General features: G+C 33.0%; 2 protein-coding genes across 2 annotated transcripts in view; one reads left to right on the forward strand and one right to left on the reverse strand.

The window, feature by feature from the left end:
* The window catches only part of LOC147077500 (uncharacterized), a 197,535-nt gene extending 182,173 nt beyond the window's left edge, over window positions 1–15,362 (forward strand). The window contains exons 2-4 of the mRNA XM_085941708.1: window positions 474–626; window positions 4,392–4,531; window positions 15,266–15,362. Coding sequence (XP_085797834.1) covers window positions 474–626; window positions 4,392–4,531; window positions 15,266–15,362 — 390 coding nt within the window. The remainder of the gene's footprint in view (window positions 1–473; window positions 627–4,391; window positions 4,532–15,265) is intronic.
* Window positions 1–25,906, reverse strand: part of LOC147077495 (uncharacterized) — a 394,824-nt gene that overhangs the window by 365,107 nt on the left and 3,811 nt on the right. The window contains exon 3 of the mRNA XM_085941105.1: window positions 22,835–22,987. Within this exon, the coding sequence (XP_085797231.1) occupies window positions 22,835–22,987 (153 nt within the window). The remainder of the gene's footprint in view (window positions 1–22,834; window positions 22,988–25,906) is intronic.

Raw genomic sequence — 25,906 nt, forward strand, 5'->3', positions numbered from 1 at the left:
TTTTCGGCAACACTTATATACAACAGAACAGAAAGTTGTCTCTAGCACATTGCATACGATTGTTGATACGCAAACATGGAAGTCAAGCGAGAATGTGATGGAGACCAATCTGGTACGGAAGACAAGTTTGATGTAACGACTAGCCATCAAAACAACCCTGACACGCGCACCTATATAAAGCAGGAGAACACAGAAGATTTCAGTTGCGATTTTGAGGTTAGTTTTTATTTATTAAGTCCTTTCCTGCGATTTTTTATAATTATTTTAGCAGAATACCTACGATAGGTTTATATTTATTACAAATTGTTTAAGAACATACGAGGATGTCAAACTTTCTTTCAAAAACCTTTTGACATACATTATGACAGCTAGGTACTTACCTCAATTATATAAGTAAGTATTGTCATAAAATAAGTACGCGTGCTCAAAATTGTTTTTTATATGATAACAAAAATGTATAACGTTTCTTTCAGATACCGGCAACGCGTCTCGCTGAAATTAATCCCGAGATTGACCTCCAGCTGGTTTACGTTAAACGAGAATTCGCTGCAGACGCAAAACACCCATTCCACGATGAAGATCCAACACCTGGATGTTCGCATTCAGATAACGGACCAGTACAGCAGGTAATTGTATATTATGCGATATTTTCTTCCATTGGCTATGTACCCTATCACACCTTTGTGACTAAATTTCAAAAGGTAAGTACATATTATCCTCGTCTCGGTTATACACGCTTCGTACAACTATTTCACTTACTTACCTATTTATCTGGTGTAGTGTGAGTGGGTGCATTGACCTACAGTATTTGAATGTGATGTCTGTCACTGATGATGACCAATCGACCGATTCTTTCAGAAAGTACTTTTGTCATAACAGTATTGTTTGTAGGTAGCAGAATGATCCTTCGATGACATTATGCCCACGTCACATTCTGGCAAGGCGACATAGTAAGTCTGTGGTTTCGTCATTCCGCAGAATATTTTGAACGATCCTATTTCAATGAATTTTAACAGTGCCCTACTTGTGCGTACTTAAAAATTACTTTCTATATTTCATCCATACATAATATTGTGAACATTAGCAGCGCCATTTTACGATACAAAGCATGAGCATAATATCTTTATGTACAAGCATTTCTCAAACGAGTGATCCCACTGTTCAGCTGTCAAAATTAGATCCCATATTGTCTGCAAATCAACATAATTATAAGGTCTTTCTCGTTTCGTATTGAATAATAAAAAAATCGCAAATCAAATTTCAGTGTTTTTGTTATAAATATACATTCCTGTTTTTCATCAGTTATCAAAGTCAAACTATTTCTTTATGCAAAAAACGTTGGTATTATCGATTTGTTATGTGTTAACGTTAGTGAAGTAATTATGATATAGGCATGATACCTCCACGTTTCTACGTGCATGGAGGACCCCTTAAGGAAGTACGAGCGAAGATATGGATGCCACATTCATGTTTCTTGTATTCTGCCAAGCCAAAGTCCTTTTATCGCCGCCGTATGAATACGATGCTTTGTATTAATTAACTATAAATGTTGTTTCTTTTGGGCTCAATTCTTAGAAATCGCTGTAACTTTCAACTACCTAGCAAAAAAAGGTGACCTGGACGACCCTTACGGTAAAACCCAGGCAAAGGCCAAGCATTCTGCTGCGGGCAAGAATGATAGAGAGGGGTGGACGTTCAGGGGTAGATTGAAAGGGACAGCGATAAAGCCAAAAAAGGAGACCTGGCCGCGAGACGGTAGGTGTCCAGGCTGGCGAGGCAGTTAGCCGGAGTCTCCGAAACACAACGGACTGTGTGTCCCGTTGAACCTTAGATTATAATTGACAGCCTACGGCGCCCATCTTTAATAAATTTAGGGCTGTTAAAAATTTAAAAACCGTGTAAAACTTCATAATTGTGTTAATGTGTATTGATATTGTGTGGTGTATGTTTTTTTTTTGTTGTGAACCCAACCGATAAATATAAAACTCTGTGCTACGAACCACGTGCGTTTCTATTGTGTATACAAAATTCTATCTTCCACCTTTCGTAGTGTCGGGTATATCATCTATGTAAATCAAACTAATCCCATTTTCAAGACAGCTGCAAACCAGCAGACAATAAATTAGGGATGGGCATACATGAGGTCAACGAGAACCACATTCTGGATTTTAATAATTATATAAAGTACCACACCATAGTCACGTTCTCACATATATCGAGTAGGTTTATAGAAAGTGTTAAATGACGACATTAAAATAATTAATTTGTACACGATGGAATTAAAAATCTGAAAAAACAAGGTTTCTGATAGAAAACGCGTTTTATAAAATGACATAAGTATCTATTAATAATTATGATTATGTCAAGCTTTTTAAGATTTTGCTTGATTTAAATTGAAGTATGTTCGGGACTCCAAAAATCGAAGTAAAAACAAAGATTATGTACCAATTTACATCACCCAGTACCACAGTCGGTTTTAATCGATCGATCACTCCGTGCAACGCCGACTCAAGTACAAGCCTAAGCATTCGGAAACTTGTCGATAACGAGTGGTCTCACCTTTCCTGCTCCTCCCACTGCTGACCAATCATTATTCTATAGCAGTGATGAAATATGGCACGTGAATGTTTTAATAATAATTAAATTTAATAAAAATAATTTTAATTTATAATACTTAATAAAAAAAATACAAAAACTGATAAAAATAAATATAAGTACTTATACACTATTAAAAAATAATGACGACATAGCTTTGCGTATTTTCTACAGTTTTTAATATTATTTTTACCAGTGCTATTTACCAATAGATGCGCAAACGGAACCGACGAAATTCGTGCATAAATGACAGATCATATTTTATAAAAAAATAATAGGCAAATACTCTTCAAGAATTTATGTTTAACGTAAATATATAATTGAACATATCGCTCCTAATGCGTTATGCATGACACATAATATTATCGCACTCATCAGGCGGCGGAAAAAGCAGCTCCGCGAACTTCTGATTTTGATCGATTTAAAATGCTTGAGCTCACTGTAGCGAGAGAATGCCTCATCTGATCGCAGCAATTCTGGTGTCATGTTGTGTGTAAAGAACCAAGCTAAATAATACAGTAACAAACAATTTAATTGGTACCAACAAAAATGCCTGCCCGAAATAAGAAACAAAGACTTGGTGGAGCTAGTAGTAGTAATTCTGACAGACAGTGAAAATGGAAAACCGTTCAGTTTTGGGAAAGCTATAAAAGAAGCGTGGTTAAAATGCTCCCACGACCTTTTTGTAAAATGTAAAAACAAGGAAAAATATATTCGAAGAACAAAAGATATGCCTTCTTCTAGAAACACGGTGAAAGATAGAATCTCTCATTGTGATTTTTAACCGTTTTTAATTCTTCTTCTTATTGTGCCATCCCCTAGCGGAGGTCGGCCACCATCAAGGCGTACTTATCTGTGTCGTCTGCTACCCGGCACAGTTCGGTGGAGCTGCACTCGTACCAATCACGGAGGTTCTTAAGCCACGAAATGCGGCGCCGTCCTTTGCTACGCTTCCATTGATCTTTCTTTGAATGACAAGTTGGGGAATGCTGTATTTTTGTCCTCTCATAATGTGGCCGAAATAATATTCTTTTAATAGAATTCTTAAAAACTACTTTTTAATTTTTTAATGAAAAACTGCTCGGCACGTCAGACAGTCGAACGATTATATTTGGGAAATTTTGGCACGCGAACGTAACGTAACACTGTTCTATAGAGTTCTTGTCGTGTTCACTTGTCAGAGCATTTCTATTTATTAAGATGGCGCTGCTCCGCGCAATAGGTGAATTGAGATGGCTTTACTTTATTATAGGTCTGATGCATCATGTGTGTGTTTTTAAAATAATTCTTATTTTGTTTTTTATTTGCTCATTTACGTCGTAATATTTTAACGTTATATTATTAATGAATGATCAATGTGCATTTACCATTGGTGTATGGTTGGGTCTTAACTTACTGATATCATCTCCCCGACAGTATTTGACCTTAGCAACAAAGTTTCCATATATAAATTATAATATAGTTAAGCATAACAATATAAAAAGTAAGAAATATAAAGAAATTACCTAAGAAAATTGAGGAAGACTAATGAAAAGACAAAAAATTAACATATTTTTTAAATATATAAGTATTTATATCTATATATACAAAATTGTGGAGAGCGTTTAAACAAAACATGTGAATTAAGAATGGATAAACGATGGAGAAATACATATTGTAATAATTTAAACAAGAAATCCGATTAAAGTGTTTTGTGCATGATTAGAATCGCTACGACTGACATGGTACTTAATGGTAATTATGACCGGTTATTTAAAAGTCTCATAATTTTTTAATACTTTTAAATGTATTTTTAGACTATCGCTAGAAGTACTGTACCGGCCAATGTCGCGAGTCTCATATCGTCCTGGTACATGACTGAAGCACAAGCGTCTAGCGAAGACATACACATTGAGGAACAAGAGCTTAAGCAAGAACTCAAGGAATATATTGAAAGGTACGAAGATGTCGCCTGTCGCAATAGTAAACGTGCTATTTTTCAATCGAATATGGTAAACACAGAATTATTAGTGGCTGTTATACGACTGAAAAAAAAATCGTTTGATGAAGAAAATTTTGTGTGCAGTATCTGTTTTGATTTTTTTTCGTCGTTCGACCTAATGTTGCTTCACAAAGCGATACACAAAACCACAATTGCGAAAACGACCGATTCCGTTGCAAGGCTGGTTAAATGTCACGATGGTCATTTTTCAAGAATACGTTCTGGTCAAGTCGTGAAATCACTCAAAATGACTCATTCGGGAAAAAAGCCATTTAACTGTGATAAATGCAATTACTCATGCAGACAGTCAAGTCACATGAAAAGACACGAAATGAGTCATTCTGGTGAAAAACCATTTAAATGTGATAAGTGCAATTACTCATGTAGACAGTCAAGTGACATGAAAAGACACAAAATGAGTCATTCTGGTGAAAAACCATTTAAATGTGATAAATGCAATTACTCATGCAGACAGTCAAGTCACATGAAAATACACGAAATGAGTCATTATGGTGAAAAACCATTTAAATTTGATAAGTGCAATTACTCATGCAGACAGTCAAGTCACATTAAAAGACACAAAATTAGTCATTCTGGTGAAATGCCATTTAAATGTGATACATGCAATTATTCATGCAAACGATCAGATGGCATGAAAAAACACAAAATGACACATTGTGATGAAAAGCCATTTAAATGTGATACATGCAATTACTCATGCAATCAACCTGGACAAATGAAAACACACAAAATGACTCATTCTGGTGAAAAGCCATTTAAATGTGATATATGCAATTACTCATGCAAACAATCTGGTCACTTGAAAAGACACGAAATGAGTCATTTTGGTGAAAAACCATTTAAATGTGATAAGTGCAAATACTCATGTAGACAATCAAGTGACATAAAAAAACACAAAATGACTCATTCTGGTGAAAAGCCATTTAACTGTGGTAACTGCAATTACTCGTGCACGACGTCTACTAGTATGAAAACACACAAAATGGCTCATTCTGGTGAAAAGCCATTTAAATGTGATAAATGCAATTACTCATGCACGACGTCTGGTAGTATGAAAACACACAAAATGACTCATTCTGGTGAAAAGCCATTTAAATGTGATATATGCAATTACTCATGCACACAATCTGGTCACATGAAAAGACACAAAATGACTCATTCTGGTGGAAAACAATTTAAATGTGATAAGTGCAAATACTCATGCAGACAATCAAGTGACATAAAAAAACACAAAATGACTCATTCTGGTGAAAAGTCATTTAACTGTGGTAACTGCAATTACTCGTGCACGACGTCTAGTAGTATGAAAACACACAAAATGACTCATTCTGGTGAAAAGCCAGTTAACTGTGACAAATGCAATTACTCATGCACGACGTCTGGTAGCATGAAAAGGCACAAATTGACTCATACTGTTGGAAAGTTATAATGTGATAAATGTAATTACTCGTGCATAACGTCTAGTAGCATTAAATACAGAATGACACAATCTCGAGAAAAACTACTTTATTATAATTACTCGTGCATAAAATTGCATAAAAAGACTCATTCTGGCGAAAAACTTTTGAACTACATTGTATTGTTGTTGAATTTAATAAAACGCTATTTTTTGTTATACTTATTCCACATTTAATCAATAAATTAGGTCCGGTTTCGTCCGACTTAGAGGGATGCATTTTAATAAATTAAACAACAATGAAATGTGATTAACAAAATTACTTTACAGACAGTCAGGTACCATGAAAAAACACAAAAACACGCAATCTAGTTATTTATGTAATAATTACTGATGTATAAAATCTGGTAGCATGAAATTGCACAAAAGGACTCAAAGGACAAAGTATATTCTGTTACGGTTTGGTTTCGCAGGGTTTAAGGCGATATACATATTTTTGATTATTCACAATTTTAACTATAATAATTAATAAATATGTAAGTACCTACCTATCTGAAAACATTAAAGTCAAAGATAAACTTACAATTAAAAAAAATGTTATAACATGTGAATTTGTCAAAGGACCCCGTCTTATTATTACTAAGGGACATATATTTTAATGTCATATTACTAAGGTATTAGTTTATTAAGTTTTCTATGATGTGCTTAAGTGATTTTTACTTATTCATTGTTTTAATATTTTTTATATTCATTTTAAAAAACATCGATTTTTATAAAAATATAAATGTGTGCAAGCTTCGTACTTTTGCGCTAGGTGCCTCTGCACATCTATTCTTTACACAAGATTGCTATCGAGGGTAGTTTTTCATTTTTATGTCGAAGTATTAGCACGCATTGTAACAATTACAACCAACTTCTTGTTATTGTTACAAGAACTGCTAATACTTCGACACAATAAAATGAAAACCTCCCTCGATAGTTGCCGATAGCGGCCGATATCAGTCTTGTGTATAGAATAGATGCTCTGGTAAATAAACAGATCTACTTAATTGAATCGTAATACGTGTGACGTCACTAAATACAAAAAAAATGTTCAACTGTCATCGTATTCTCGTTTATGCCTGTCAATAATTATAGGTGTTCTTTAATGTTCTATGCATGCTCCTCTTAATTATTAAGAGTTTGCCTTGTTATGGTAATAATAGTTATGTCCGAAGAGATTGGAATTGGTTAGGTATGTCTAAATAAAATGTCAGCCGACGGAAGTTTATGTTTTGAATGAATGAACCCAACATTTTTAGCCGTTTGACAAGTGGAAGATACCAACCTGCTGAGTATGACGATAGCTTGGTGAAAAACTGTATTTACTGACAATATGTATTATATTTCGTATAGGCGTGTATTTTTCATGTAAGTATTAATAGACAATTTAGATAAGTTTTTAAATTTCAAGTTTAAGAATCTTTAATCATTGGTAAGTATTTATTTCGAAACGTCAGAATAATGTCGCCAGTTGCAATGTGGAGGGTAAAATAATGTTTGATCAAGTAATAATAATAAAATATCGGTTGTAAAACTAACTATTCATTATTTAAATTACGTATGTCAGTAGATACAACATATTATATCTATTATTATTATGATAATTTGACAAGTAAATTACTTTATATGGGATGCAGAGCAATATAGGGTTACCTTCCTCGGAAGTTGAGTATATTAGTCTAATGATCACACGCCATATTCATGAATATTCGGTACAAATAACCATTATTGTGATTATTAAAAGAACACTTACTCAGAAGTATCGAAGGTGCAGCAAAAAGAGCTAGGTAAGTAAATGGGCACACCACAAAGGGAAGACAGATAACCTTATTTCCGATAACTTTATAGGTACCCAAAATATAATAATTAGTGATCAATTAATTGATTGATTGACAGTTTACAAATTTAATATTATGGAAATTAAAAATATATTAAACTATTATTGTCAAATTGAAAAAACCCGTTTTATAAATTATTTTTATTGAAATTATTGTGAATTATTTGTCTTCAATAATTGAAATGGCATGCAAAATTACTGATACCTAGCTTAAAGTTAAGTGTGAGTTAATGGATTATTTCAACTTTGAAAAAAATTCGAGTACCTACCTAGGTACCTATACGTATTGGATAACGGAGTGACTTCGAATTATTGTAATTCATCAAATTATTATTGTACCTACTTATAGTAATAACTAAACATGCATCTAAGATCGTACCTACATTAGCTGTTAAAATAGATTAAAATTATTATTGCTCGTTTAATAATTTAATATTGCTTGTGGCTACATAAAAAATAATAAATTATTATAATAATTCATCTCAATACTTACTAGGTATCGTTTCAATCATGGCTATTTAAATTTATTGTACCGAATACATATCAGGAACTTGTTTATGGATATTATTCTCCCGGATAACTTGTATTATTCATAAAAACATCTAAGGACATAATTAATATCATTAAGGGCCTGCTGAAGAGCCCGCCGTTCAAATATAATTAAGTATAAAAAGGACCTCGGCGTCGTAACTACGTCAATTTAAATCGATCTTTTCGCAAAAATCACTAATCATCGGAGATTTTATTTCAAGAAATATTATTATTATTACTGATAATTTCTGCCGCGCGGAGAATTATTATTATTTTATGAACACCTGCGACATGAAGCCGATCAGAAAACAGGGCTGTCAAAATAATATTAAGCATTCATATTTTTTAAATGTTAATTTCATCATGGTTTTTAATCAAACCTGTGCAAGTACGTACTGATAACTTGGGTGGATTTTGTAGCAAACATACTATTGATATATATACGGGTATATTATTATTATAACCCAATTCAAATTGAACATAGGTTGATACTCAAATACTATTATAGTATGTTTATGATTTCGAGAAAATAATACGATGGTATAATTAATCCATATCAATTATTTGAAAACATTACATTCGCACTTTGCACAAAATTACAAACACATTCGAAGTTTGCCGCACACGTACAGACCACGTGATATTTGTTTACGCAAAATCGTCGCTTTTCAAAATGGCGAATTTGATTACCAGATTTTACTGCGATGAATCAGTATGTTCCTTTTTGTCTTTTTTTATTCGTAGGTTTGTTTACTATGTACACCGAGAAATTTCCATTTATAAACTCGGAAACGATTTTTACAGAAGAGTTTTGGAATATAATGCAACCAAAACTGGAAAAAATTCTATCATGGGTGTTGACTTCCTGAATTAGCTAACCCCAGGTCCATGCCACTACGTGAACCACAGTGGATATTAAGGCCATTGGACCCGTTTTTTCCTGTCTTCTCAGAATCGTGGAAATGGCAAGGACGTTTAACACGAATTGACACATAATAAACACTTTATTTATTTAAAATCTAATAAATAATATTCAAATAACACTTTTTGTGTCATTAAAATTTTCTGATTCGCTTTACTTTTTAAAATAAATGACAAATAGTCGGTCCTGTTTTCGAAATTGGCCAAAACGACTGTCACGCCACAGTGAATTTTTGAACTTAATAATAGTTTTGCAGGTATATATTGTATGAAAGAAATGGGTAAAACAATACATTTCATTGATTAACTCACGTACTTTTTTTAATTTCAGAAAAATAAAGATTTTAAAGCCATTTTAGTTTGAGTATACATCAGCCAATTTTGAATGATTTTTTCTCACAAAATAATATATACTGCACAATAAAAATATTTTTTTATTATAATATAACATTTCCGTAATACTATAAATAATAATTAACAATGAAAAAATAAATAAAACCCTATAAATTCGGTACAATTAGTGACGCTATATTACCAAAACACGTCGTACGTTTTCATGTATTTATCCTATTTTCAGACAATTTAGATATATAATTATTTTGCAAAATTAACAAAAAGAGACCATTTGATCGATTAATTCATATAGTTTTTCTAATTTCTCATTTCTAACCTTAGTAGGCTTGTGAATTTCAACGGGTGAGGACGTCTTTTTTTTCCAAAATTTTATCCGTCGCGAACAGTATTTTAACTCATAGAAAAATGACCTTTACTCGCATTGCAGTAACAATCAAATTGGCAAGACCACATAACGTAGACCAGGTGTTATAATTTGTGTTGACAAATCAAACATCATAAAATACCAGTGAATGTCAAACTGAGAAAAATGTAGTTATATTATATTATTTATTATCTTGTAATACAAATGGTTGCAGCATGTGAGATATTGTAAGATAATTGAATCTTATAACCACGATGGCTACAAAGAAGTCCTAAAGGTATTCGTTCGGTGCAACATTTATAAAAAAAAATATTTTGGACTTGAGCAGTTTAGATAAAATATAGGTGGACTTTAATTATTTTGATAAATACCTACTTGGTTGGGCTTAATACAGTTTTTATGTACCTGGGTCGCCATGTTTTGTTATTTTCAAAGGGACGTATCCAGGAGTATGTTTATTGGCATTATCAATAGAAACAAAATAATATTATTTTTCAAGGTCTATTTATTATCGATCTTAAGTGGTTTATGTCACAAATAGTAAATTTGTAGAAAATTTAAAGTAAAATACGTTTTCGAATGCTGTCATAGTAATGGCCACTGAAACATGTGTCATAATTTTCCCAATCGTCAAAATAATAATAAAATAAGTGTTTTGGGGCACAAAATCACGTATATGTTTTATGATGTATGTATTTTTCAGATGGTTTGTGGTAAAATCTTTTTTTTTCATACTGCCACAATTCAACTATTCATAATTAATTGTTTGTTAAATTTTTCATTGTGCACTTTGACTTAATAGGTAGGTGATAAAGTTTTTACCTTACTTTATTGTATTAATTTATTGTTAAGTGAGAATTAGCTGCTTTCGTTGTCAGTGTATATTTGAGGAGTGCGCATCCTGACGATGTCGAAAGGCGAAACCAGGATCGCATAAAACGACTCAAATGAAATAGTACAAAACTTTTAGAATTTAATATATTTAATGCCGAGTTGAATTGAATGGAATCACCTTAGGCATTTATTAGTAATTATTTAACTCAAGTAAAACATATATTGAGGTAAGAACCTATTTCATTGAATAATAAAAACAATATTACTCTTCACATCACAAGTGACAAGATTTATATGAATTGTGTATTGCCTGAACTCGTTGATCAGACTAACACGGTCGATGGATATAAGAAACCCTCAATTTAATAATTATCAAGTTAACAAATAATAATATCAATTATCAATTAATAGCTATCAATAGAAAAGAAAATAAAATTATAAAAAAAAAACAATTTATAATAGTTATTCTAATACATTGCATACCGTTAAACCAATACACTAATTAAGGAACCAATTATTAATTTTCTATACACTAATGTTCCGAAATCCTCCGCGGCGACCAAAACGTACTGCCGTCAAATACATGCTATTATAATAATTGTTTCTTAAATCATAATTGTTGTGTACTAAATTTAAAAAAAAAAACGTTCCTCGACAAATATTCATTGAATTGCTTTCTTTTATGAGTCATTTTTTTATAATTTAATAAAAACGCAATAATAACAGAAATCTTTCATGCCATCTTGTGAATGTTTTAAACTTATAATTTGTAATGTTAGCTTATGAAAATGAATAAAATTATATTTGTTTACACTTTCGTGTTTTTTAGTATTAGATTTTTTTTGAAAAATATTTGCACTGAATTTGAACCTAAATATGATAGGTTCAAGAAAAGGTGCCACTTCACAAATTCAGCATATCAATAATATGAGGTTCTTATTTAGAGGTCTACTATTTTTATTCTTATAATTTATTCTACCGACTACAAAAATGTTTATAAAATTTGTTAGGAAAAAAATATTATTAATTCAACACTTTTAAAACCTCTGATTTCGTATCTACTACATGAGAAGCAGAGCGAAGCGATTTTTGTTTTTTTACGCTTCGAGCATTGTTATTTTTCATGGCGCTTACGTCAAATTTGATTCTTGCGAATAAACCCATACGCCTTAAGCCATTTCCACACTGGCAACAAGTTGCTGGCAACCTCATTAAATTTTACGATACTTACCATAATTGCTTAAGAAATTTTACAATAATTATCGTAAAATCTAACGAGGTTGCCAGCAAATTAACTTGTTGCCAGTGTGGACCCGGCATTAGATGCACAAAACTTAAATAATATATATTATAAATAAAAATTTAAAATTAAAAATATATATTATGATTTATGTCTTCGACAGCCCTGATGAAATAAATGTGAAATATGAGTCGGATCAGTCACAGAGCAAATTTATTAACACAAACAACTTTGACACGACCTTTTTATATTAACTAGTAGACCAGATATTATGGACCACATGTTAAAAAATCATATTTTCAATTCTCAAGGCCATTTCTGTAGAACGTCCTCTTAATTAAATTGTCATAATTATGTAGGGATATTTTCATAAAATATAAATATTTTTTAAAATAACATACCTATCTAGGTATGTAAAAATGAAAAAATTATACCTCATTGCATGTTTAATTTTATTAAAAATGTTATACGGTAAAATATTGTTCATTTTACTATTACAACCAAATTTTTCATACATTTTGAATGAGATTGAAATAGCTAATATTATGATTGATCGAACTAATAAATCGAGTTTATGTGATAATGATATTAAATTATTCAAATAAAATAGATAGGTAGCTGCTTACTGGTTTACATGTCGATGAGAAAACAATAATTAACTAAGTATAATAAAAATCTTTTAGATATGTAGGTAACGAAACTAATAACATCGAGACAATTAAGGCATATTAATAGTACATTTTGCTTATTTCAAAATTACAGAAATCGATTAATTATTATTATACCAAATAGTTTTATTTATAGTAGGTACCTACCTACTCTTTTGTATCTTCATTGATGATCGACACTGACTAGGCATTTTGATTTGGGGAAAATATTGTTAATTTTTTTCAAAATTTATAATAACCTGGCCACACTGATCACCGTTGACATGTTTACAAGCCAAGCGTCCTTTCAATTTCTATTTATCATTCTTTCCTTCCATCGTCTTCCCATTGTCGAGTCGTGTAAACAATTATTGTGACTTGCCCTGAAGTAAAATATTTTTATTATAATATCACGTGGCATTATATTTAATACACGAGCACGTGGTATATTAATTATCAAAATTTAATCTGAATGCGGTACTTAGTCGAGAAACAATAGATTCATTCGCTGTCTACAAAGAGGTATGTAAAATTTTTATTATTTCATCAATATTATTATAATATATATTACCAATACTCCTTTGCTTATTAAGTAAGAATAACATTAATTCCCGTTGGGAGATTAAGTGAAAGCTATGACCACTAATTTTTCGCCATTCGAATCGCTGTTACCATTTTGTCGTTTTCCATTAATGAAATGACTGCTGCATTTACGTGGCGTGTACTTGACAGAAGCTAGGATTTTGAGAATTGTTTTACCTTACCGGCCCTAAGCTGGAGCCAATGGTTAAAAACCTTCAGTGGACTGGCTAAAACGATGGCATACATTGAAAGTCTGATAGTTGGGTTTATTTGTTTGAAATGCCATTGACGATGCGCGGCGTGACAAGCATCAGAGACATTTTACGGCGGTCTACCGCTGAAATGTGTCAAAATCGCTTATGGTTTTCGCACATCTATATTTATCATCGTAATTTAAACCCTGAACAGGTTAATATTTATTGTCAAAATTTGACGTAAGCATTAATACGTACCTACTATAACTATATCAATATATTTTTTTAATCTTTTAGTTGCTGTTTGTATCTAAAAAAATGGAAGGGTACTTGGAGATGTATATGTCAGATGAATTGACGGAAGATGTTACCCTTAATCCAACATTTAACAATGCACATCGAAGAATGAAGAGGGAGAGAACTTGGGAGAAAATTATGACGTATGACTGCAAGGAAGATGCCGAGACCGCAGTGAAAGCTGAAAAAATTTGGAGCTTTCACTATAGAAATTCAACAATTGAAGGAAGTAAAATTTATTATCGCTGTAATGCAGTCAAAAAGAGGGCGCAGCAATGTGATGCTGGAGTATATTTACTTTTTGATAGCAGGTCCGACAATGTGTTTTTATTTAAAGCGACTGACCCCCATACCCATGCGGAAGACTTGGCACCAGTAAGGCTCTCTGAAGAATTAAAATTGGAAATAAATGCACTATTCGAATTGAAAGTGAAACCGAAAAAAATGACGCAAATTTTGTTAGAAAAAGGATATCAATTCTAAAAAAACACAATTGAATAATTATTTATCTAGAATGAAGAAAGATATTTATGGACCAAGCCAGATTAGTCTGGGCGAACTAGAGCAGTGGTGCTTGGACCATGCAACGGTACCAGGGTGTGATGATACCGCATATGTGATTGCACATAGATTTAAATATAGCATAACTAATCGGCTCTTAAAAAATGCTGTTAAAGGTAAAAATATACACACAGATGCAACATACAAATTGGTATGGGAAGGGATGCGTGTACTGGTTAAAGGGTGCACTGATGCTGGTCGGCAGTTTAATGTTACTGTAATAGCAGTCTGCTCCCATGAGCAAATTGCAGACTTTATTTTCATTTTTCGAGCCCTAGTTACGGGTGTCTGCAATGTAAACCAGACAATTAATCCTGATTATCTCATCTCGAATGCATCCCCTGCCATACAAAATGCATTTGTCATGTAATTGGGGTCGATAAATTACAAATAATGTGCTACTAACAAGAAAGTGGACTCTTTGGTCGATGCCCGTTACAGGATGGCGGTCATGGCGGACGTTGATTTGCTGCAGTTGGCGCCTAATACAAAAGTGTTTCAAAATGCAGTGCCGCTTTTTATAAACAAATGGCTTGACATAGGTGAATCGAACATTATTACGTATTTTAATATTCAGTGGCTAACCACTCGCCACAATTGGTACGAAGGAGTTGCCGAGCGAACTCCATCGACTAATAATGCACCGGAGGCATTTAATTTATGCATAAAAAGAGACGAGACATTCTGGGAATGGTTGCCTGTTTCAAGATTTCTCCAGTTAACTCTTCAGACATCTGAGAAATGGTCGAAGGACTATTTCCTAGGAACGAAAATCATCCTCTGCACAACAACAATTGAGCTGCGACACTGGACAGAGGTATATCAATGGGCAAAATCGGATGTGAGGGTGACAATTAAATCTTCACAGGATAATATTACCCAATATTTCTGCCGTCGGCTGGTTCCACACAGGTGACATCGGAAGAGATTTCTGGTGTTCGCGGCAAAGCGGACGAGTCAGCTAATGCGATTGTGATGATGACACACAAAACTTTCCACTCGCTCAGAAGCCAACAAGCTAGTGATTAGAAACCATCATGTTTGGTACTATTTTGACAGGATGTATTGAATAGTTCGTTTTTTTACCGGCTGGTTAACCACTATCGCTCTACTGCGCAGACGCAGATCGGCCCACACGCCAGCGTGTAACGTGTAAAGTGGCCCGGCATTCAACTTTTCTCGATAGACTGCTTACAATCTGCTTGTTAGCTTGTTCGATGATGACACTTGGCGAGTTTACAAGCAGATTGTAAATTCGCCAACAAGCAGCTTGTAAAGTAGCTCAATGTCATCGAGCCATTAGTGATAAAAGAATGTTTAAGTTGACAACTTGTTAAACATTAGTTTGAAATATAGTTATTTGCTTTTTCTACTAATAGGACAGCATTTGTATTCAATATTAAGTATTCATCGAGTGATACAACATACTTTACCTCAAAATGGGCGAGATTTAAGTTTTCTTGTTTAATTTTTCGTGTTGTACAGTTGTTAAGCAATTTTTGTTTCGTTATGTAATATTGTAATTTTACATTAACATATTAATATTGTTTGCATATGCATACATAACATACCTACTTATTAATAGTATATTCATTCTTTTTAACACTTCCTTCTTTCTACTTTCTTTCTTTCTGACACGCTTAAAATTACGAAAAAGTGATACCTACTCGTTATTTTATTGTATTTCAGATTGTCTCGAGGACAACAGTGGTTAAATTAGTTCAGTTCACATTAGGTGTAATTATTGCAGAAAGATTGAGTTACGCTACCGTTTTTTACACTAATTCGCTGGCGATTTTACCTGAGAAATCTTCAGAAATCCAATCCAACCAAGTAATTGCTGTCTCAAGTAGAGTTGGGTATTTCCCGAAAAAATCTCAAACTCGAGATTCGAGATTTCCCGAAATGATAAAATTTTGAATTTTCGAGATATCGGGAAATTTAAAAAAAAACCTGTAAAAATCTTATAATCAGTGTAAAAACAGACAAATTCCAAAAAAATATGATTTATTTTATTTATGTAAGACAAAAAAAATAAAAGTACGAAAACAAAAATAATTAAAAACATTACCTACTTATTAAAATAGAATTTCAAAACACAGACTGTCAATCGCTGCGTCTGACAATCGCATACGATTTTGAGATACAAAATACCCTGATGTTGCAAAAATTGCGCTCATTTGGAGTCGACGTTGGCTTATTCGTCTTAAATGCCCCGATCAGTCTTTGAACGTTTTGCGTTTTCTGTCCACTTTTTCATATATATAGAAAATCGTTTTTTCAAATATTTGATAATAAAGAAATCCCGAATCCCGAGAAAAGATTGTCGAGATCCGGGATTTCCCGAGATGTTTAAAATTTCTATTCTCGAGATTCGGGTTTGAAAATTTCTCGAGAATTCCCGTCGGGAAATTCCTGGAACCCAACTCTAGTCTCAAGTGATCACTTTTGTCGAAGTGCTGAAAACTATTTGATTTTGGATAAGAAAACAGAGAGCTTTGTGTCCGCATTTATTTGTAATGAACGTGGGCAGAAATATCGTTATAAAAGTAAATTAAAAAATCATTTGATTAATAAGCTTTTGAAAATACACATTAAGATAAAATACCGGAAATGGAAAGAAAAAAACAGCTGAGAGCCACTAGAAAAGAGTATAAAACTGCGACGGGAAATGTTGTTCAACATAGGAAACGATTTAATTTTTCTGCAGAAAATGTACATTTGCAGTGACAGAATTTTAGAGGAAGAAAAGGACATGATTTTTGGGGAATTTTGGAAACTCTGTGAAAACGATGGCAACCAAGATGAACAGAGACAATATATTTCAGACAGTATAACTATTGAAAACCCCAAAAGGCAGCGTGTAAACAATATTTCACACAACTTTATTCATTTTGTATCTCCAGTCCAGTTTATCCTTATTTATCCTTACTAAATAAAAAATAATCTGATGTTCCATAATTATTTTGATTATGTATAATATGCCTTTTAAGGACAAAAACACTCTTAATTTTTACTAGAATATGGTTTTTATTTAATTTAACTTTCACTATTATATTTTTTTGTTTTCTAAGAGTTTAAAAAAAATATTATAAACATAATAAAATTACTTTCCTTATAATTATTCCCTAATAAACCCACACACTCAAGGGTGAACGTGCAACTGTTTCGGATTTTTAACACACATAAAGGGCGAATATCCATTTAAAATAATTTTTCTGACCTTTTTATACAAGTTTTTACATTTTTTTATACCATCAAGACAGTAGATCCTCCAAGCTTTATTATGTATTTGTTAGAAATTTATAATCATCCATAGATAATTAATAAATAAATGTCAAAAAAGTTAAAAATCCTCCTCCTGTAAAATAGCATTTTGGTTGATTCGCACTTTTTACAATACACCGGCGATAAGTAGCACCTGTTCGCACAAGGAAACTACATTAATATGAGATTTATTATTGTAACCCATATAGATTCTTTTTCTTCTCTCGGTATGCTGGTTGCTGGCCATCGTCTGTTATTTGGACTTGGGAGTGACAAATAAATACCTCGGAATGGACTAAAATGGCGATTTTAATTTGTTTTATACTTTTACTATTTATTAAATTTTTACCATTTTTTCGGAACGCGAGATGTATATTATCTCTGGAGACCTAAATTTTTTCGCTTTTCAGCGTGAAACGCTTTTTGATACTGCTGTCAGCGAGATGCGCTTAAGCACTGCAAGCGATCTCCCACCATAAAAGCGGTGTACACAAACACACACGGCCTCTCTAGACCCCCAGAGGAGACATCCCCAAATTGGGGCAATTCGAAGGCGTGACATTATGACGTCATCTTTCAAATAAGAAATATCGGAAACTCTCCTTTTTAATAAATTATTGACGTAGACGTATCTTTCCAGCAGGTCTATTTTTAACGGTCATCACTTTAGTACGTTTCCATTATTTTCATTATCCAAATTATTAAGGAAGGCATTGCATGCATTAAAAGTGTTGCAGTGTGTGAAGTAGCCTTTCCATCTTTCCATAATGTCCTCCTTTTTGATCAGCATTTGTCTTTCAATATCCTTACAGGAGTTTATTCTGGGTTGATAGGATTTATTATTTATATTGTGATTGTATTAATTTGTTTCTCTGTATATTGAAATTAATGTTTTTCCATCTAAATAAAGTTTTCATTAATCTGTATGAACCAAAATTCCATAAGTATTATAGTAAAATTATTTCGAACAGCTCAATTTTTTCATTATTTTTACCGTTGATGATGTTTTATATTATTTTTTTAACTTTATTTATAAGAAAACTATATAAATAATTGCAATCTAGTTTTAGGAATCAACATACTTAAGAAAAATAAATAATAATGACTATCATTTTTTGAAACCGTAGTATTTACCAGTGATGGACTGAAAATTTGTTGGCAACACGAAAACGTAAGTAGATCGACTTTATTTTATAATCAGATTTTTAAATATGTATAATGGAAAAAAACAAAAAAAAATGTTGAACAGGGAAATGATCACAGATTATACGAATCAAAATTTCACCTTTCTACGATTCTTAGTTTTGTTAAAAACACTTGTTAAAACAAAAAAAAAGTTTGTTTTGCCACTCCTCAAAAAAATCGACTTTTTGTTGTACATTTTTATGTTAATAAGGGGACGATGTGATAATTTTAATGAGTGCAGTAATTAAACAAACTATTGAACTAGTATTTCTTATACAGGAGATTTATTTTTATAAATGTGAGACATTGTTAAAATTCTTAACTGTAAATCATTATAAATAGGTACGTAGGTAGGAACTTTTAATTAATTATATAATTTTATGCTTATTTAATTTTTGAAGAAAACAAGACATTGTGACATAACTAATCTAAATTAAAGACGTACACAACATGAGATTTTTAATATAACAAATATTAGGTACCCTTACAAGAGAGAAGAAGAGAATAGGTACCTACCTATATAAAATAATAAAAATAAAAACATACTTACTTCAGACCCTAAGTACAATTTTTCTAGACTCTAGAGAAATAAAATTTTTAAAACAAAAAACTTATCACGTCTTCGAAAATATCTACGTGTTTGGGGAGCTCATTGACTAGTCTTGCACCACTCGCTAATATTGTCAGATCCCTTCAACAAAGCTATGAACTAGCTAATCCCACGACGACCGCACGTCTTAAGCGTCGGCTTATAGCGTCGTGGGCCCCAGGTTCAAATCCTGGGTCTGGCATGTACACATATTGTATATCAATTTGTGTAGGGTCAGAGTATGGACTTAATAGGTTGAGAGAGTAGATGACATTTGTTTCTTGTAAAAACAAAATCTGTTGGAGGCCCATGTGTTCCAATAAGGATCGGATATGGTTTAAATAAAAAAAACTAGCTTACGGTAGTGGAGTTCGATACACTTCAATTTATGTCGCTAAGACCTAACGTCCACTTACAAAAATCCAAAATACAACAAATGAGATTTCTCAGAGCAAGTGGGTTCGAAGTATTCAAAAAATGGATTAAGCACAGAGATAATAATTATTATTGTATGGTTTAAAATAATATTACATACGGTTACATAATATTATATCGCTATAGAATGGGCAACAAAAAATTTAATTGTTTACGTTATCGGTTGATGATAAAAATGACGTACGCACGTTCGGTGTCTTCTCGAATGACCATTATTTCAAAGTCTTTACTACAGATACTCTATCCTAGATAATTAGTGAACGGGTAGCTAACGCCTTTACTGGTATAATAATATATTATATTAAAATTATTTCCAAAATATGCGGGAATTCTTACAAATAAATAAGTCGTTATAAAATATGCTACCAGAACGGTCACCATGTCAACCAGTCAACCAGGCGCGAAAAATAACGGTCAGTTATTCAACCGTGCGCATTTAAACATTAACCTAAGCTAAACTGTCAAGTGCCACGCACCGGATGATCTAATGAACAATAGCGAACGAGACAACTAGGATTCACAACCAGACCATGGAGCCAGCCTCAATAGCATAAAAGGACAGTGCCTGGCATCCTAGACATACCCTCCCCTCCCAGCATTAGAAACATTCCTTCACAATTTCCAACTCACTTAAAACCACAGCCAGTGTCTTTTACAGACAATTTGCATGCGTATAAGAATTTACACGAAATGGCTTGTACTATCATGTATTTTCATGCTAGTAAACGTTATTCATGAGTTAATACATTTATTACATTATACCTATTCACCAGTATGAGTTTTTTTGTGTCTTTTCATGCTACCAGATGTCGTGCATGAGTAATTGCATTTATCACAGTTAAATGGCTTTTCACCAGAATGAGTCATTTTGTGTGTTTTCATGCCACTAGACTGTCTGCATGAATAATTGCATTTATCACACTTAAATGGCTTTTCACCAGAATGACTCATTTTGTGTGTTTTCATGTGACTTGGATGTCTGCATGAATAATTGCATTTATCACATTTAAATGGCTTTTCACCAGAATGAGTCAGTTTGTGTTTTTTCATGCCACTTGAATATCTGCATGAGTAATTACAGTTATCACATTTGAATTGTTTTTCACCAGAATCAGCTATTTTGTGGTTTTTCATGCTACCAGACGTCGTGCATAAGTAATTGCATGTGTAATATTTAAATGGTTTTTCACCGGAATGACTCATTTTGTGTCTTTTCATGTCACCTAATTGTCTGCATGAGTAATTGCACTTATCACATTTATAAGGTTTTTCAATGGAATGGGTTCTTTTATGCCGTTTCATGTGACTAGACCTTATGCATGAGTAATTGCAATTGTCACATTCAAATGGTTTTTCACCAGAATGGGTCATTTTGTGTCTTTTGATGTCACCTGATTGTCTGCATGAGTAATTGCACTTATCACATTTCAAAGGCTTTTCACCAAAATGAGTCATTTTATGTGTTTTTATGCCACCAGACGTCGTGCATGAATAATTGCACTCATCACAATTAAATGGTTTATCACCAAAATGAGTCATTTTGAGTGATTTCACGACGTGACCTGGACGAAGTCTTGAAAAATGTCCTTCGTCACATTTAACCAGCCTTGCAACGAAATCGGTCGTTTTCTCAATTGTGGTTTTGTGTATTGCTTTGTGAAGCAACATTAGGTCGAACGATGAAAAAAAATCAAAACAGATACTGCACACAAAATTTCGTTTATGAAACGATTTTGTTTCCAGTGTTATAACAGCCACTAATAATTCTGTGTTTACCATTTTAATCGATTGAAAAATATCACATTTACTATTGCGACAGGCGACATTTTTGAGCTTTTCAACATATTCTCCTAGTTCTTTCTTTATGTCTTGTTCCTCAATGTGAAGATCTTCGCTAGACGCTTTTGCTTCAGTCACGTCCCATGACGGTATGAGGCTCGCAACATTGGCCAGTACAGTGCTTCTAGCGATAATCTAAAAAAACATTTTTAAGTATTAATAAATTATGAGATTTACCATAAGTAAAAGATCCAGTTAGAATTATTATACCTAGACACGGTGTTATTAAACCTTTTTACGTAGGCACGTGAGCCAAAATTTTCCAATCAACTGTCTGACGTACCAAGCAGTTTTTTATTGGGAAAAAATAAAAAAGTAGTTTTTAAGAATTCTATTAAAAAAAAAATAATATTACAATGAGAGATTTTATCTTTCACCGTGTTTATAGACGAATGCATATCTTTCATTCTTTCAATATATTATTTTTGCTTATTTTCTAATTTTACAAAAAGGTCGTGGGAGCATTTTGAACACGCTTCTTTTATTGATTTCATATAGTCCATAACTGAACGGTTTTTCATTTTCACCGTCTGTCAGAATTACTACTACTAGCTCCACCAAGTTTTTGTTTCTTATTTGGTACAGGCATTTTTGTTGGTACCAATTAAATTGTTTGTTACTGTATTACTTAGCTTGGTTCTTTACACAGAAAATGACACCAGAGTTGCTGCGATCAGATGAGGAATTCTCTCGCAACAGTGGCCCCAAGCATTATAAATCGATCAAAATCAGAACTTCGCTTCCTCCGCCGCCTGGTGAGGTTAGTACGACACGATTGTCATTTATTTTTTTCACCTAACCGATAATAAACGATTACTTTAGTTGATTTCAAAAAATGGACCTGACAATTATTAGCCTCCTCCAAGGTCGTGCGATTTGATTTATCTGGATTACGTCCTGTAAAACTTCGTGGAGTCACTGGTTTATCCTGATATACCCAACGGAAGCCAATAATGTTCGCGATATACAACCAGCAGTCCTCGAATAACTGACATCCAAATTCGGTGTGCAAACAACTGCGGTGACCATATACATTTTAATGCCATATAGATATCGATGTTTCGAATATAAGAAAAAAATGTTTGAAAGTTGTGTTATTAGTGAACCTGTAAATGAACGTACCTGGTCTACTGGGCTGTATTGTCGATCGGAGGTGCCGGGTTGAGGATACTTATTTTTGATTTGGCGAATTGCATCGTCAACAAATTCTTGTTTGATGATGACACCCTCATTATCATTTTCCGACCTTATATTGATAAGGCTGTCTTCCCACTCCTGAAAATAACAACATCACCATTATGATTAGCCAGAGTCAATCCATTTCTGGATAAGACCTGCCACAGCTGTATCCTCTGCTTTCAGTGGCCACCAATATACGACTGCATTTGGGAAGTGAATGTATACTCACCGAAAGACATTCCAGCTAACTGCAGCACATTGCGTACTTTAATCTTCCTTTTTGTAAACATATTGCACATTGAGCTCTATGGGGTCGTAACTGCAAATTACATTATCTTGAGTAATTTGAGTTTGAATGTAAAATAATTAACTACAATTTAATTAATTGCAATAGACTGCTGAAAATTGTACCATGTTAGAATAACTTTGTGTACTTTATCCTACTGTAGTTCTTAAATATATATATTTATATATTTTAAATTATAATGAGGATTTTTGCAATTGCGGCCATATAGTTTGGGAATTGCCGAACAAACTTGCAGATGCGGCATCATAGTTTTAATAGAAAAATAACAAAATGCATCTTTTTCATATAAAATTAATTTTATTAAAATCAGTGTTTTATATAAAAAATCTTTTATTAAAGAAATAAAAAAAATAGAAAACAGAAAAATAAAAGAGAACAATAAAAATAACTTTATCATCAGTAGGTTTGATATTTAATTTATTTAAAATTCGGACAATTTTAAAAAAAATGTGTGTACTTATGTACGCATGTTAGAAGTTATACTTCTTTGGCGTAACAAAACAAAAACAAAACAAGATTCTTCGACTAGCTCTTAATTATTTTTTTAATTAGACACGTAAGAAATCGGGCCGCCTATTGAAGCGCCGTTGGTTTATTTCTCTAAATTATATAATTATTTATCGTCTTTTTTATTTTTAAAGTACCAACTATAACTCTGACGTTTAATAGTTATTTTAGGTAAGGAATTGCAAATGGCCGACAATAATAGATTTGCTGCCTAGGCAACGGAACAATTCTAAACTATAATATTACACTGTATAATCGTCTTTTTTGCAGTATCATACTGTGGCGTAAAGGCACCGTTCGGCTGATAACCGAACAATCGGTGGTTTGAATCCAATCGAGTGCGTTTTTTTCGTGTGAAAAAAAAAATATGTGTTCATTTTTGGGTTATTTTGCAGTTACGACGCTATAGATCTCAGACTGCGATATGTATTTATTTACCTTATCATGTTAAACAGACATAATTTTCAAAACACTCATAAGAAAATAAAGCCAATAGAGAAAATCATTTTTGAAAAATGTCTCTTGGGTATGGCGCACTGTGTATTACGACAAAATTTTACTTTTGGCCTTTTTAATACCTGCTTATAAGCGCTCTCCGAAACTGAAAAAATTCATAAACACAAAAATGTCGATCCTAAGCCATGAGTGTACGATCAAGAAGAAGAACAAAACATAGTCTTTGCCGCATTAAGCCAGCTCTCACTCTACCTGCAACGTGTCGAATACGTCACCGTTATTCACAAAAGACACGGTGCCAAATGGATCTGCGCAGATTGGCAAAAATAGTTAATAAAATTATTAGCAATTTCATGTTACAACATCTTGGAGTGATCCGTGACGGCGGTTTGTAATATTAATGTAATTAATACTTATTTTGATGTAAAATACGAAATCTAACTGCCGATAATAACTCAATTTAGAAAGCTATTCAGAGAATATTGTAAAAACTAATAGTTAAGAATTCGTCGCAATTAGATAAGATGCCTATAGTAGTGTTCAATGAGCGTGGGCGCGAATTCCGAGATGCAGGTACTATTCCTACTGGGTGTCAAAGAAGATTTTTTCTATTCTTAATCTATTGTTCAAACCATAAATCTTGTGAATTATTCGTTGAATCAAAAAATAGTTAATACATAGTTACGTATATAAGCACCTTTACATTATTAGTGACTTGCCTGATATAATTTCAAACTATTTCTGTATATCTTCCAATTAATTATAAGCGTGCGTCAAATATTAAACATGTTATGCGTCAATAATTCGCAACAATACGAAGCGGTGTACGCGTGTCTAGTAATCGAACAATTGTATCAAGATGGCCACGCGGCTTAAGCGTCGGCCTACAGCGTCGTGGGTCCCAGGTCTAAATTCTGGGTCTGGCAAGTACACATATTGTTTTTCAATTTTGTGTATGAGTCAGTGTATTGACCTAATAGGTTGAGCAAGAGGCTGACATTGATTTTTCGTAAAAACAAAAGTATGTTAATACAAACCTCTACTCTGTAGAGGCCCATATGAACTTAATAGGAACGAACATGGTCGAAGAAGTTCATAAAATCAGGTAGGTACCTAGATCTAAAAAATTAATACTCACCAAAGACGGATTTGGGCGTTCCCCAGATTCGACGAAGCCATGACAGCTTACATTGACAGTCTCTCTGAGAAGAGGATCAACTTCACATATTATTTCCACGTCAGGTTTGATGTCAACCCATAAACAAAATAATAAGTATGCACTGTCATTAATATATTTACAAAATAAATAATGTAATTGATGAAATATCGTTGTAAAACATTGAATCATTAAGCCTATTCCAGACAAACATAAATACAGTGTCACCTTAAAGCAGACTTAGAATTCGACCACCTTAAACTTTTAGTTTGAAATTGTCAATGGATAGATTTTGACCACATGACATCCTTAGAAAATGGGAAACGGAGTGAGTCCATTCTACTATTCCCACGTTTGTTGTCCTGGTTTGTAGAGTATCCTTTGAAGAGAAATGAGCTAAAACTGATACTGAGGCTAAGAACAGGACTCACCAACGGTAAACGATTTGATTTCCTCATGGGAAAAAGCGATCCGCAGCTCTGCAATGAATGTGATATTTTGGAGGACATAGTACATATAGCAGTACAGTATCCAAAATACAACACACAATACAGCTGCAGATTGCGGATATCTTTGAAAATGCAAGTGC

Source organism: Rhyacophila brunnea, unplaced genomic scaffold, assembly GCF_057557595.1.
Source record: "Rhyacophila brunnea isolate RB1 unplaced genomic scaffold, BYU_Rbru_1.0 scaffold_13, whole genome shotgun sequence".
In the NCBI taxonomy this organism is placed as follows: Eukaryota; Metazoa; Arthropoda; class Insecta; order Trichoptera; family Rhyacophilidae; genus Rhyacophila; species Rhyacophila brunnea.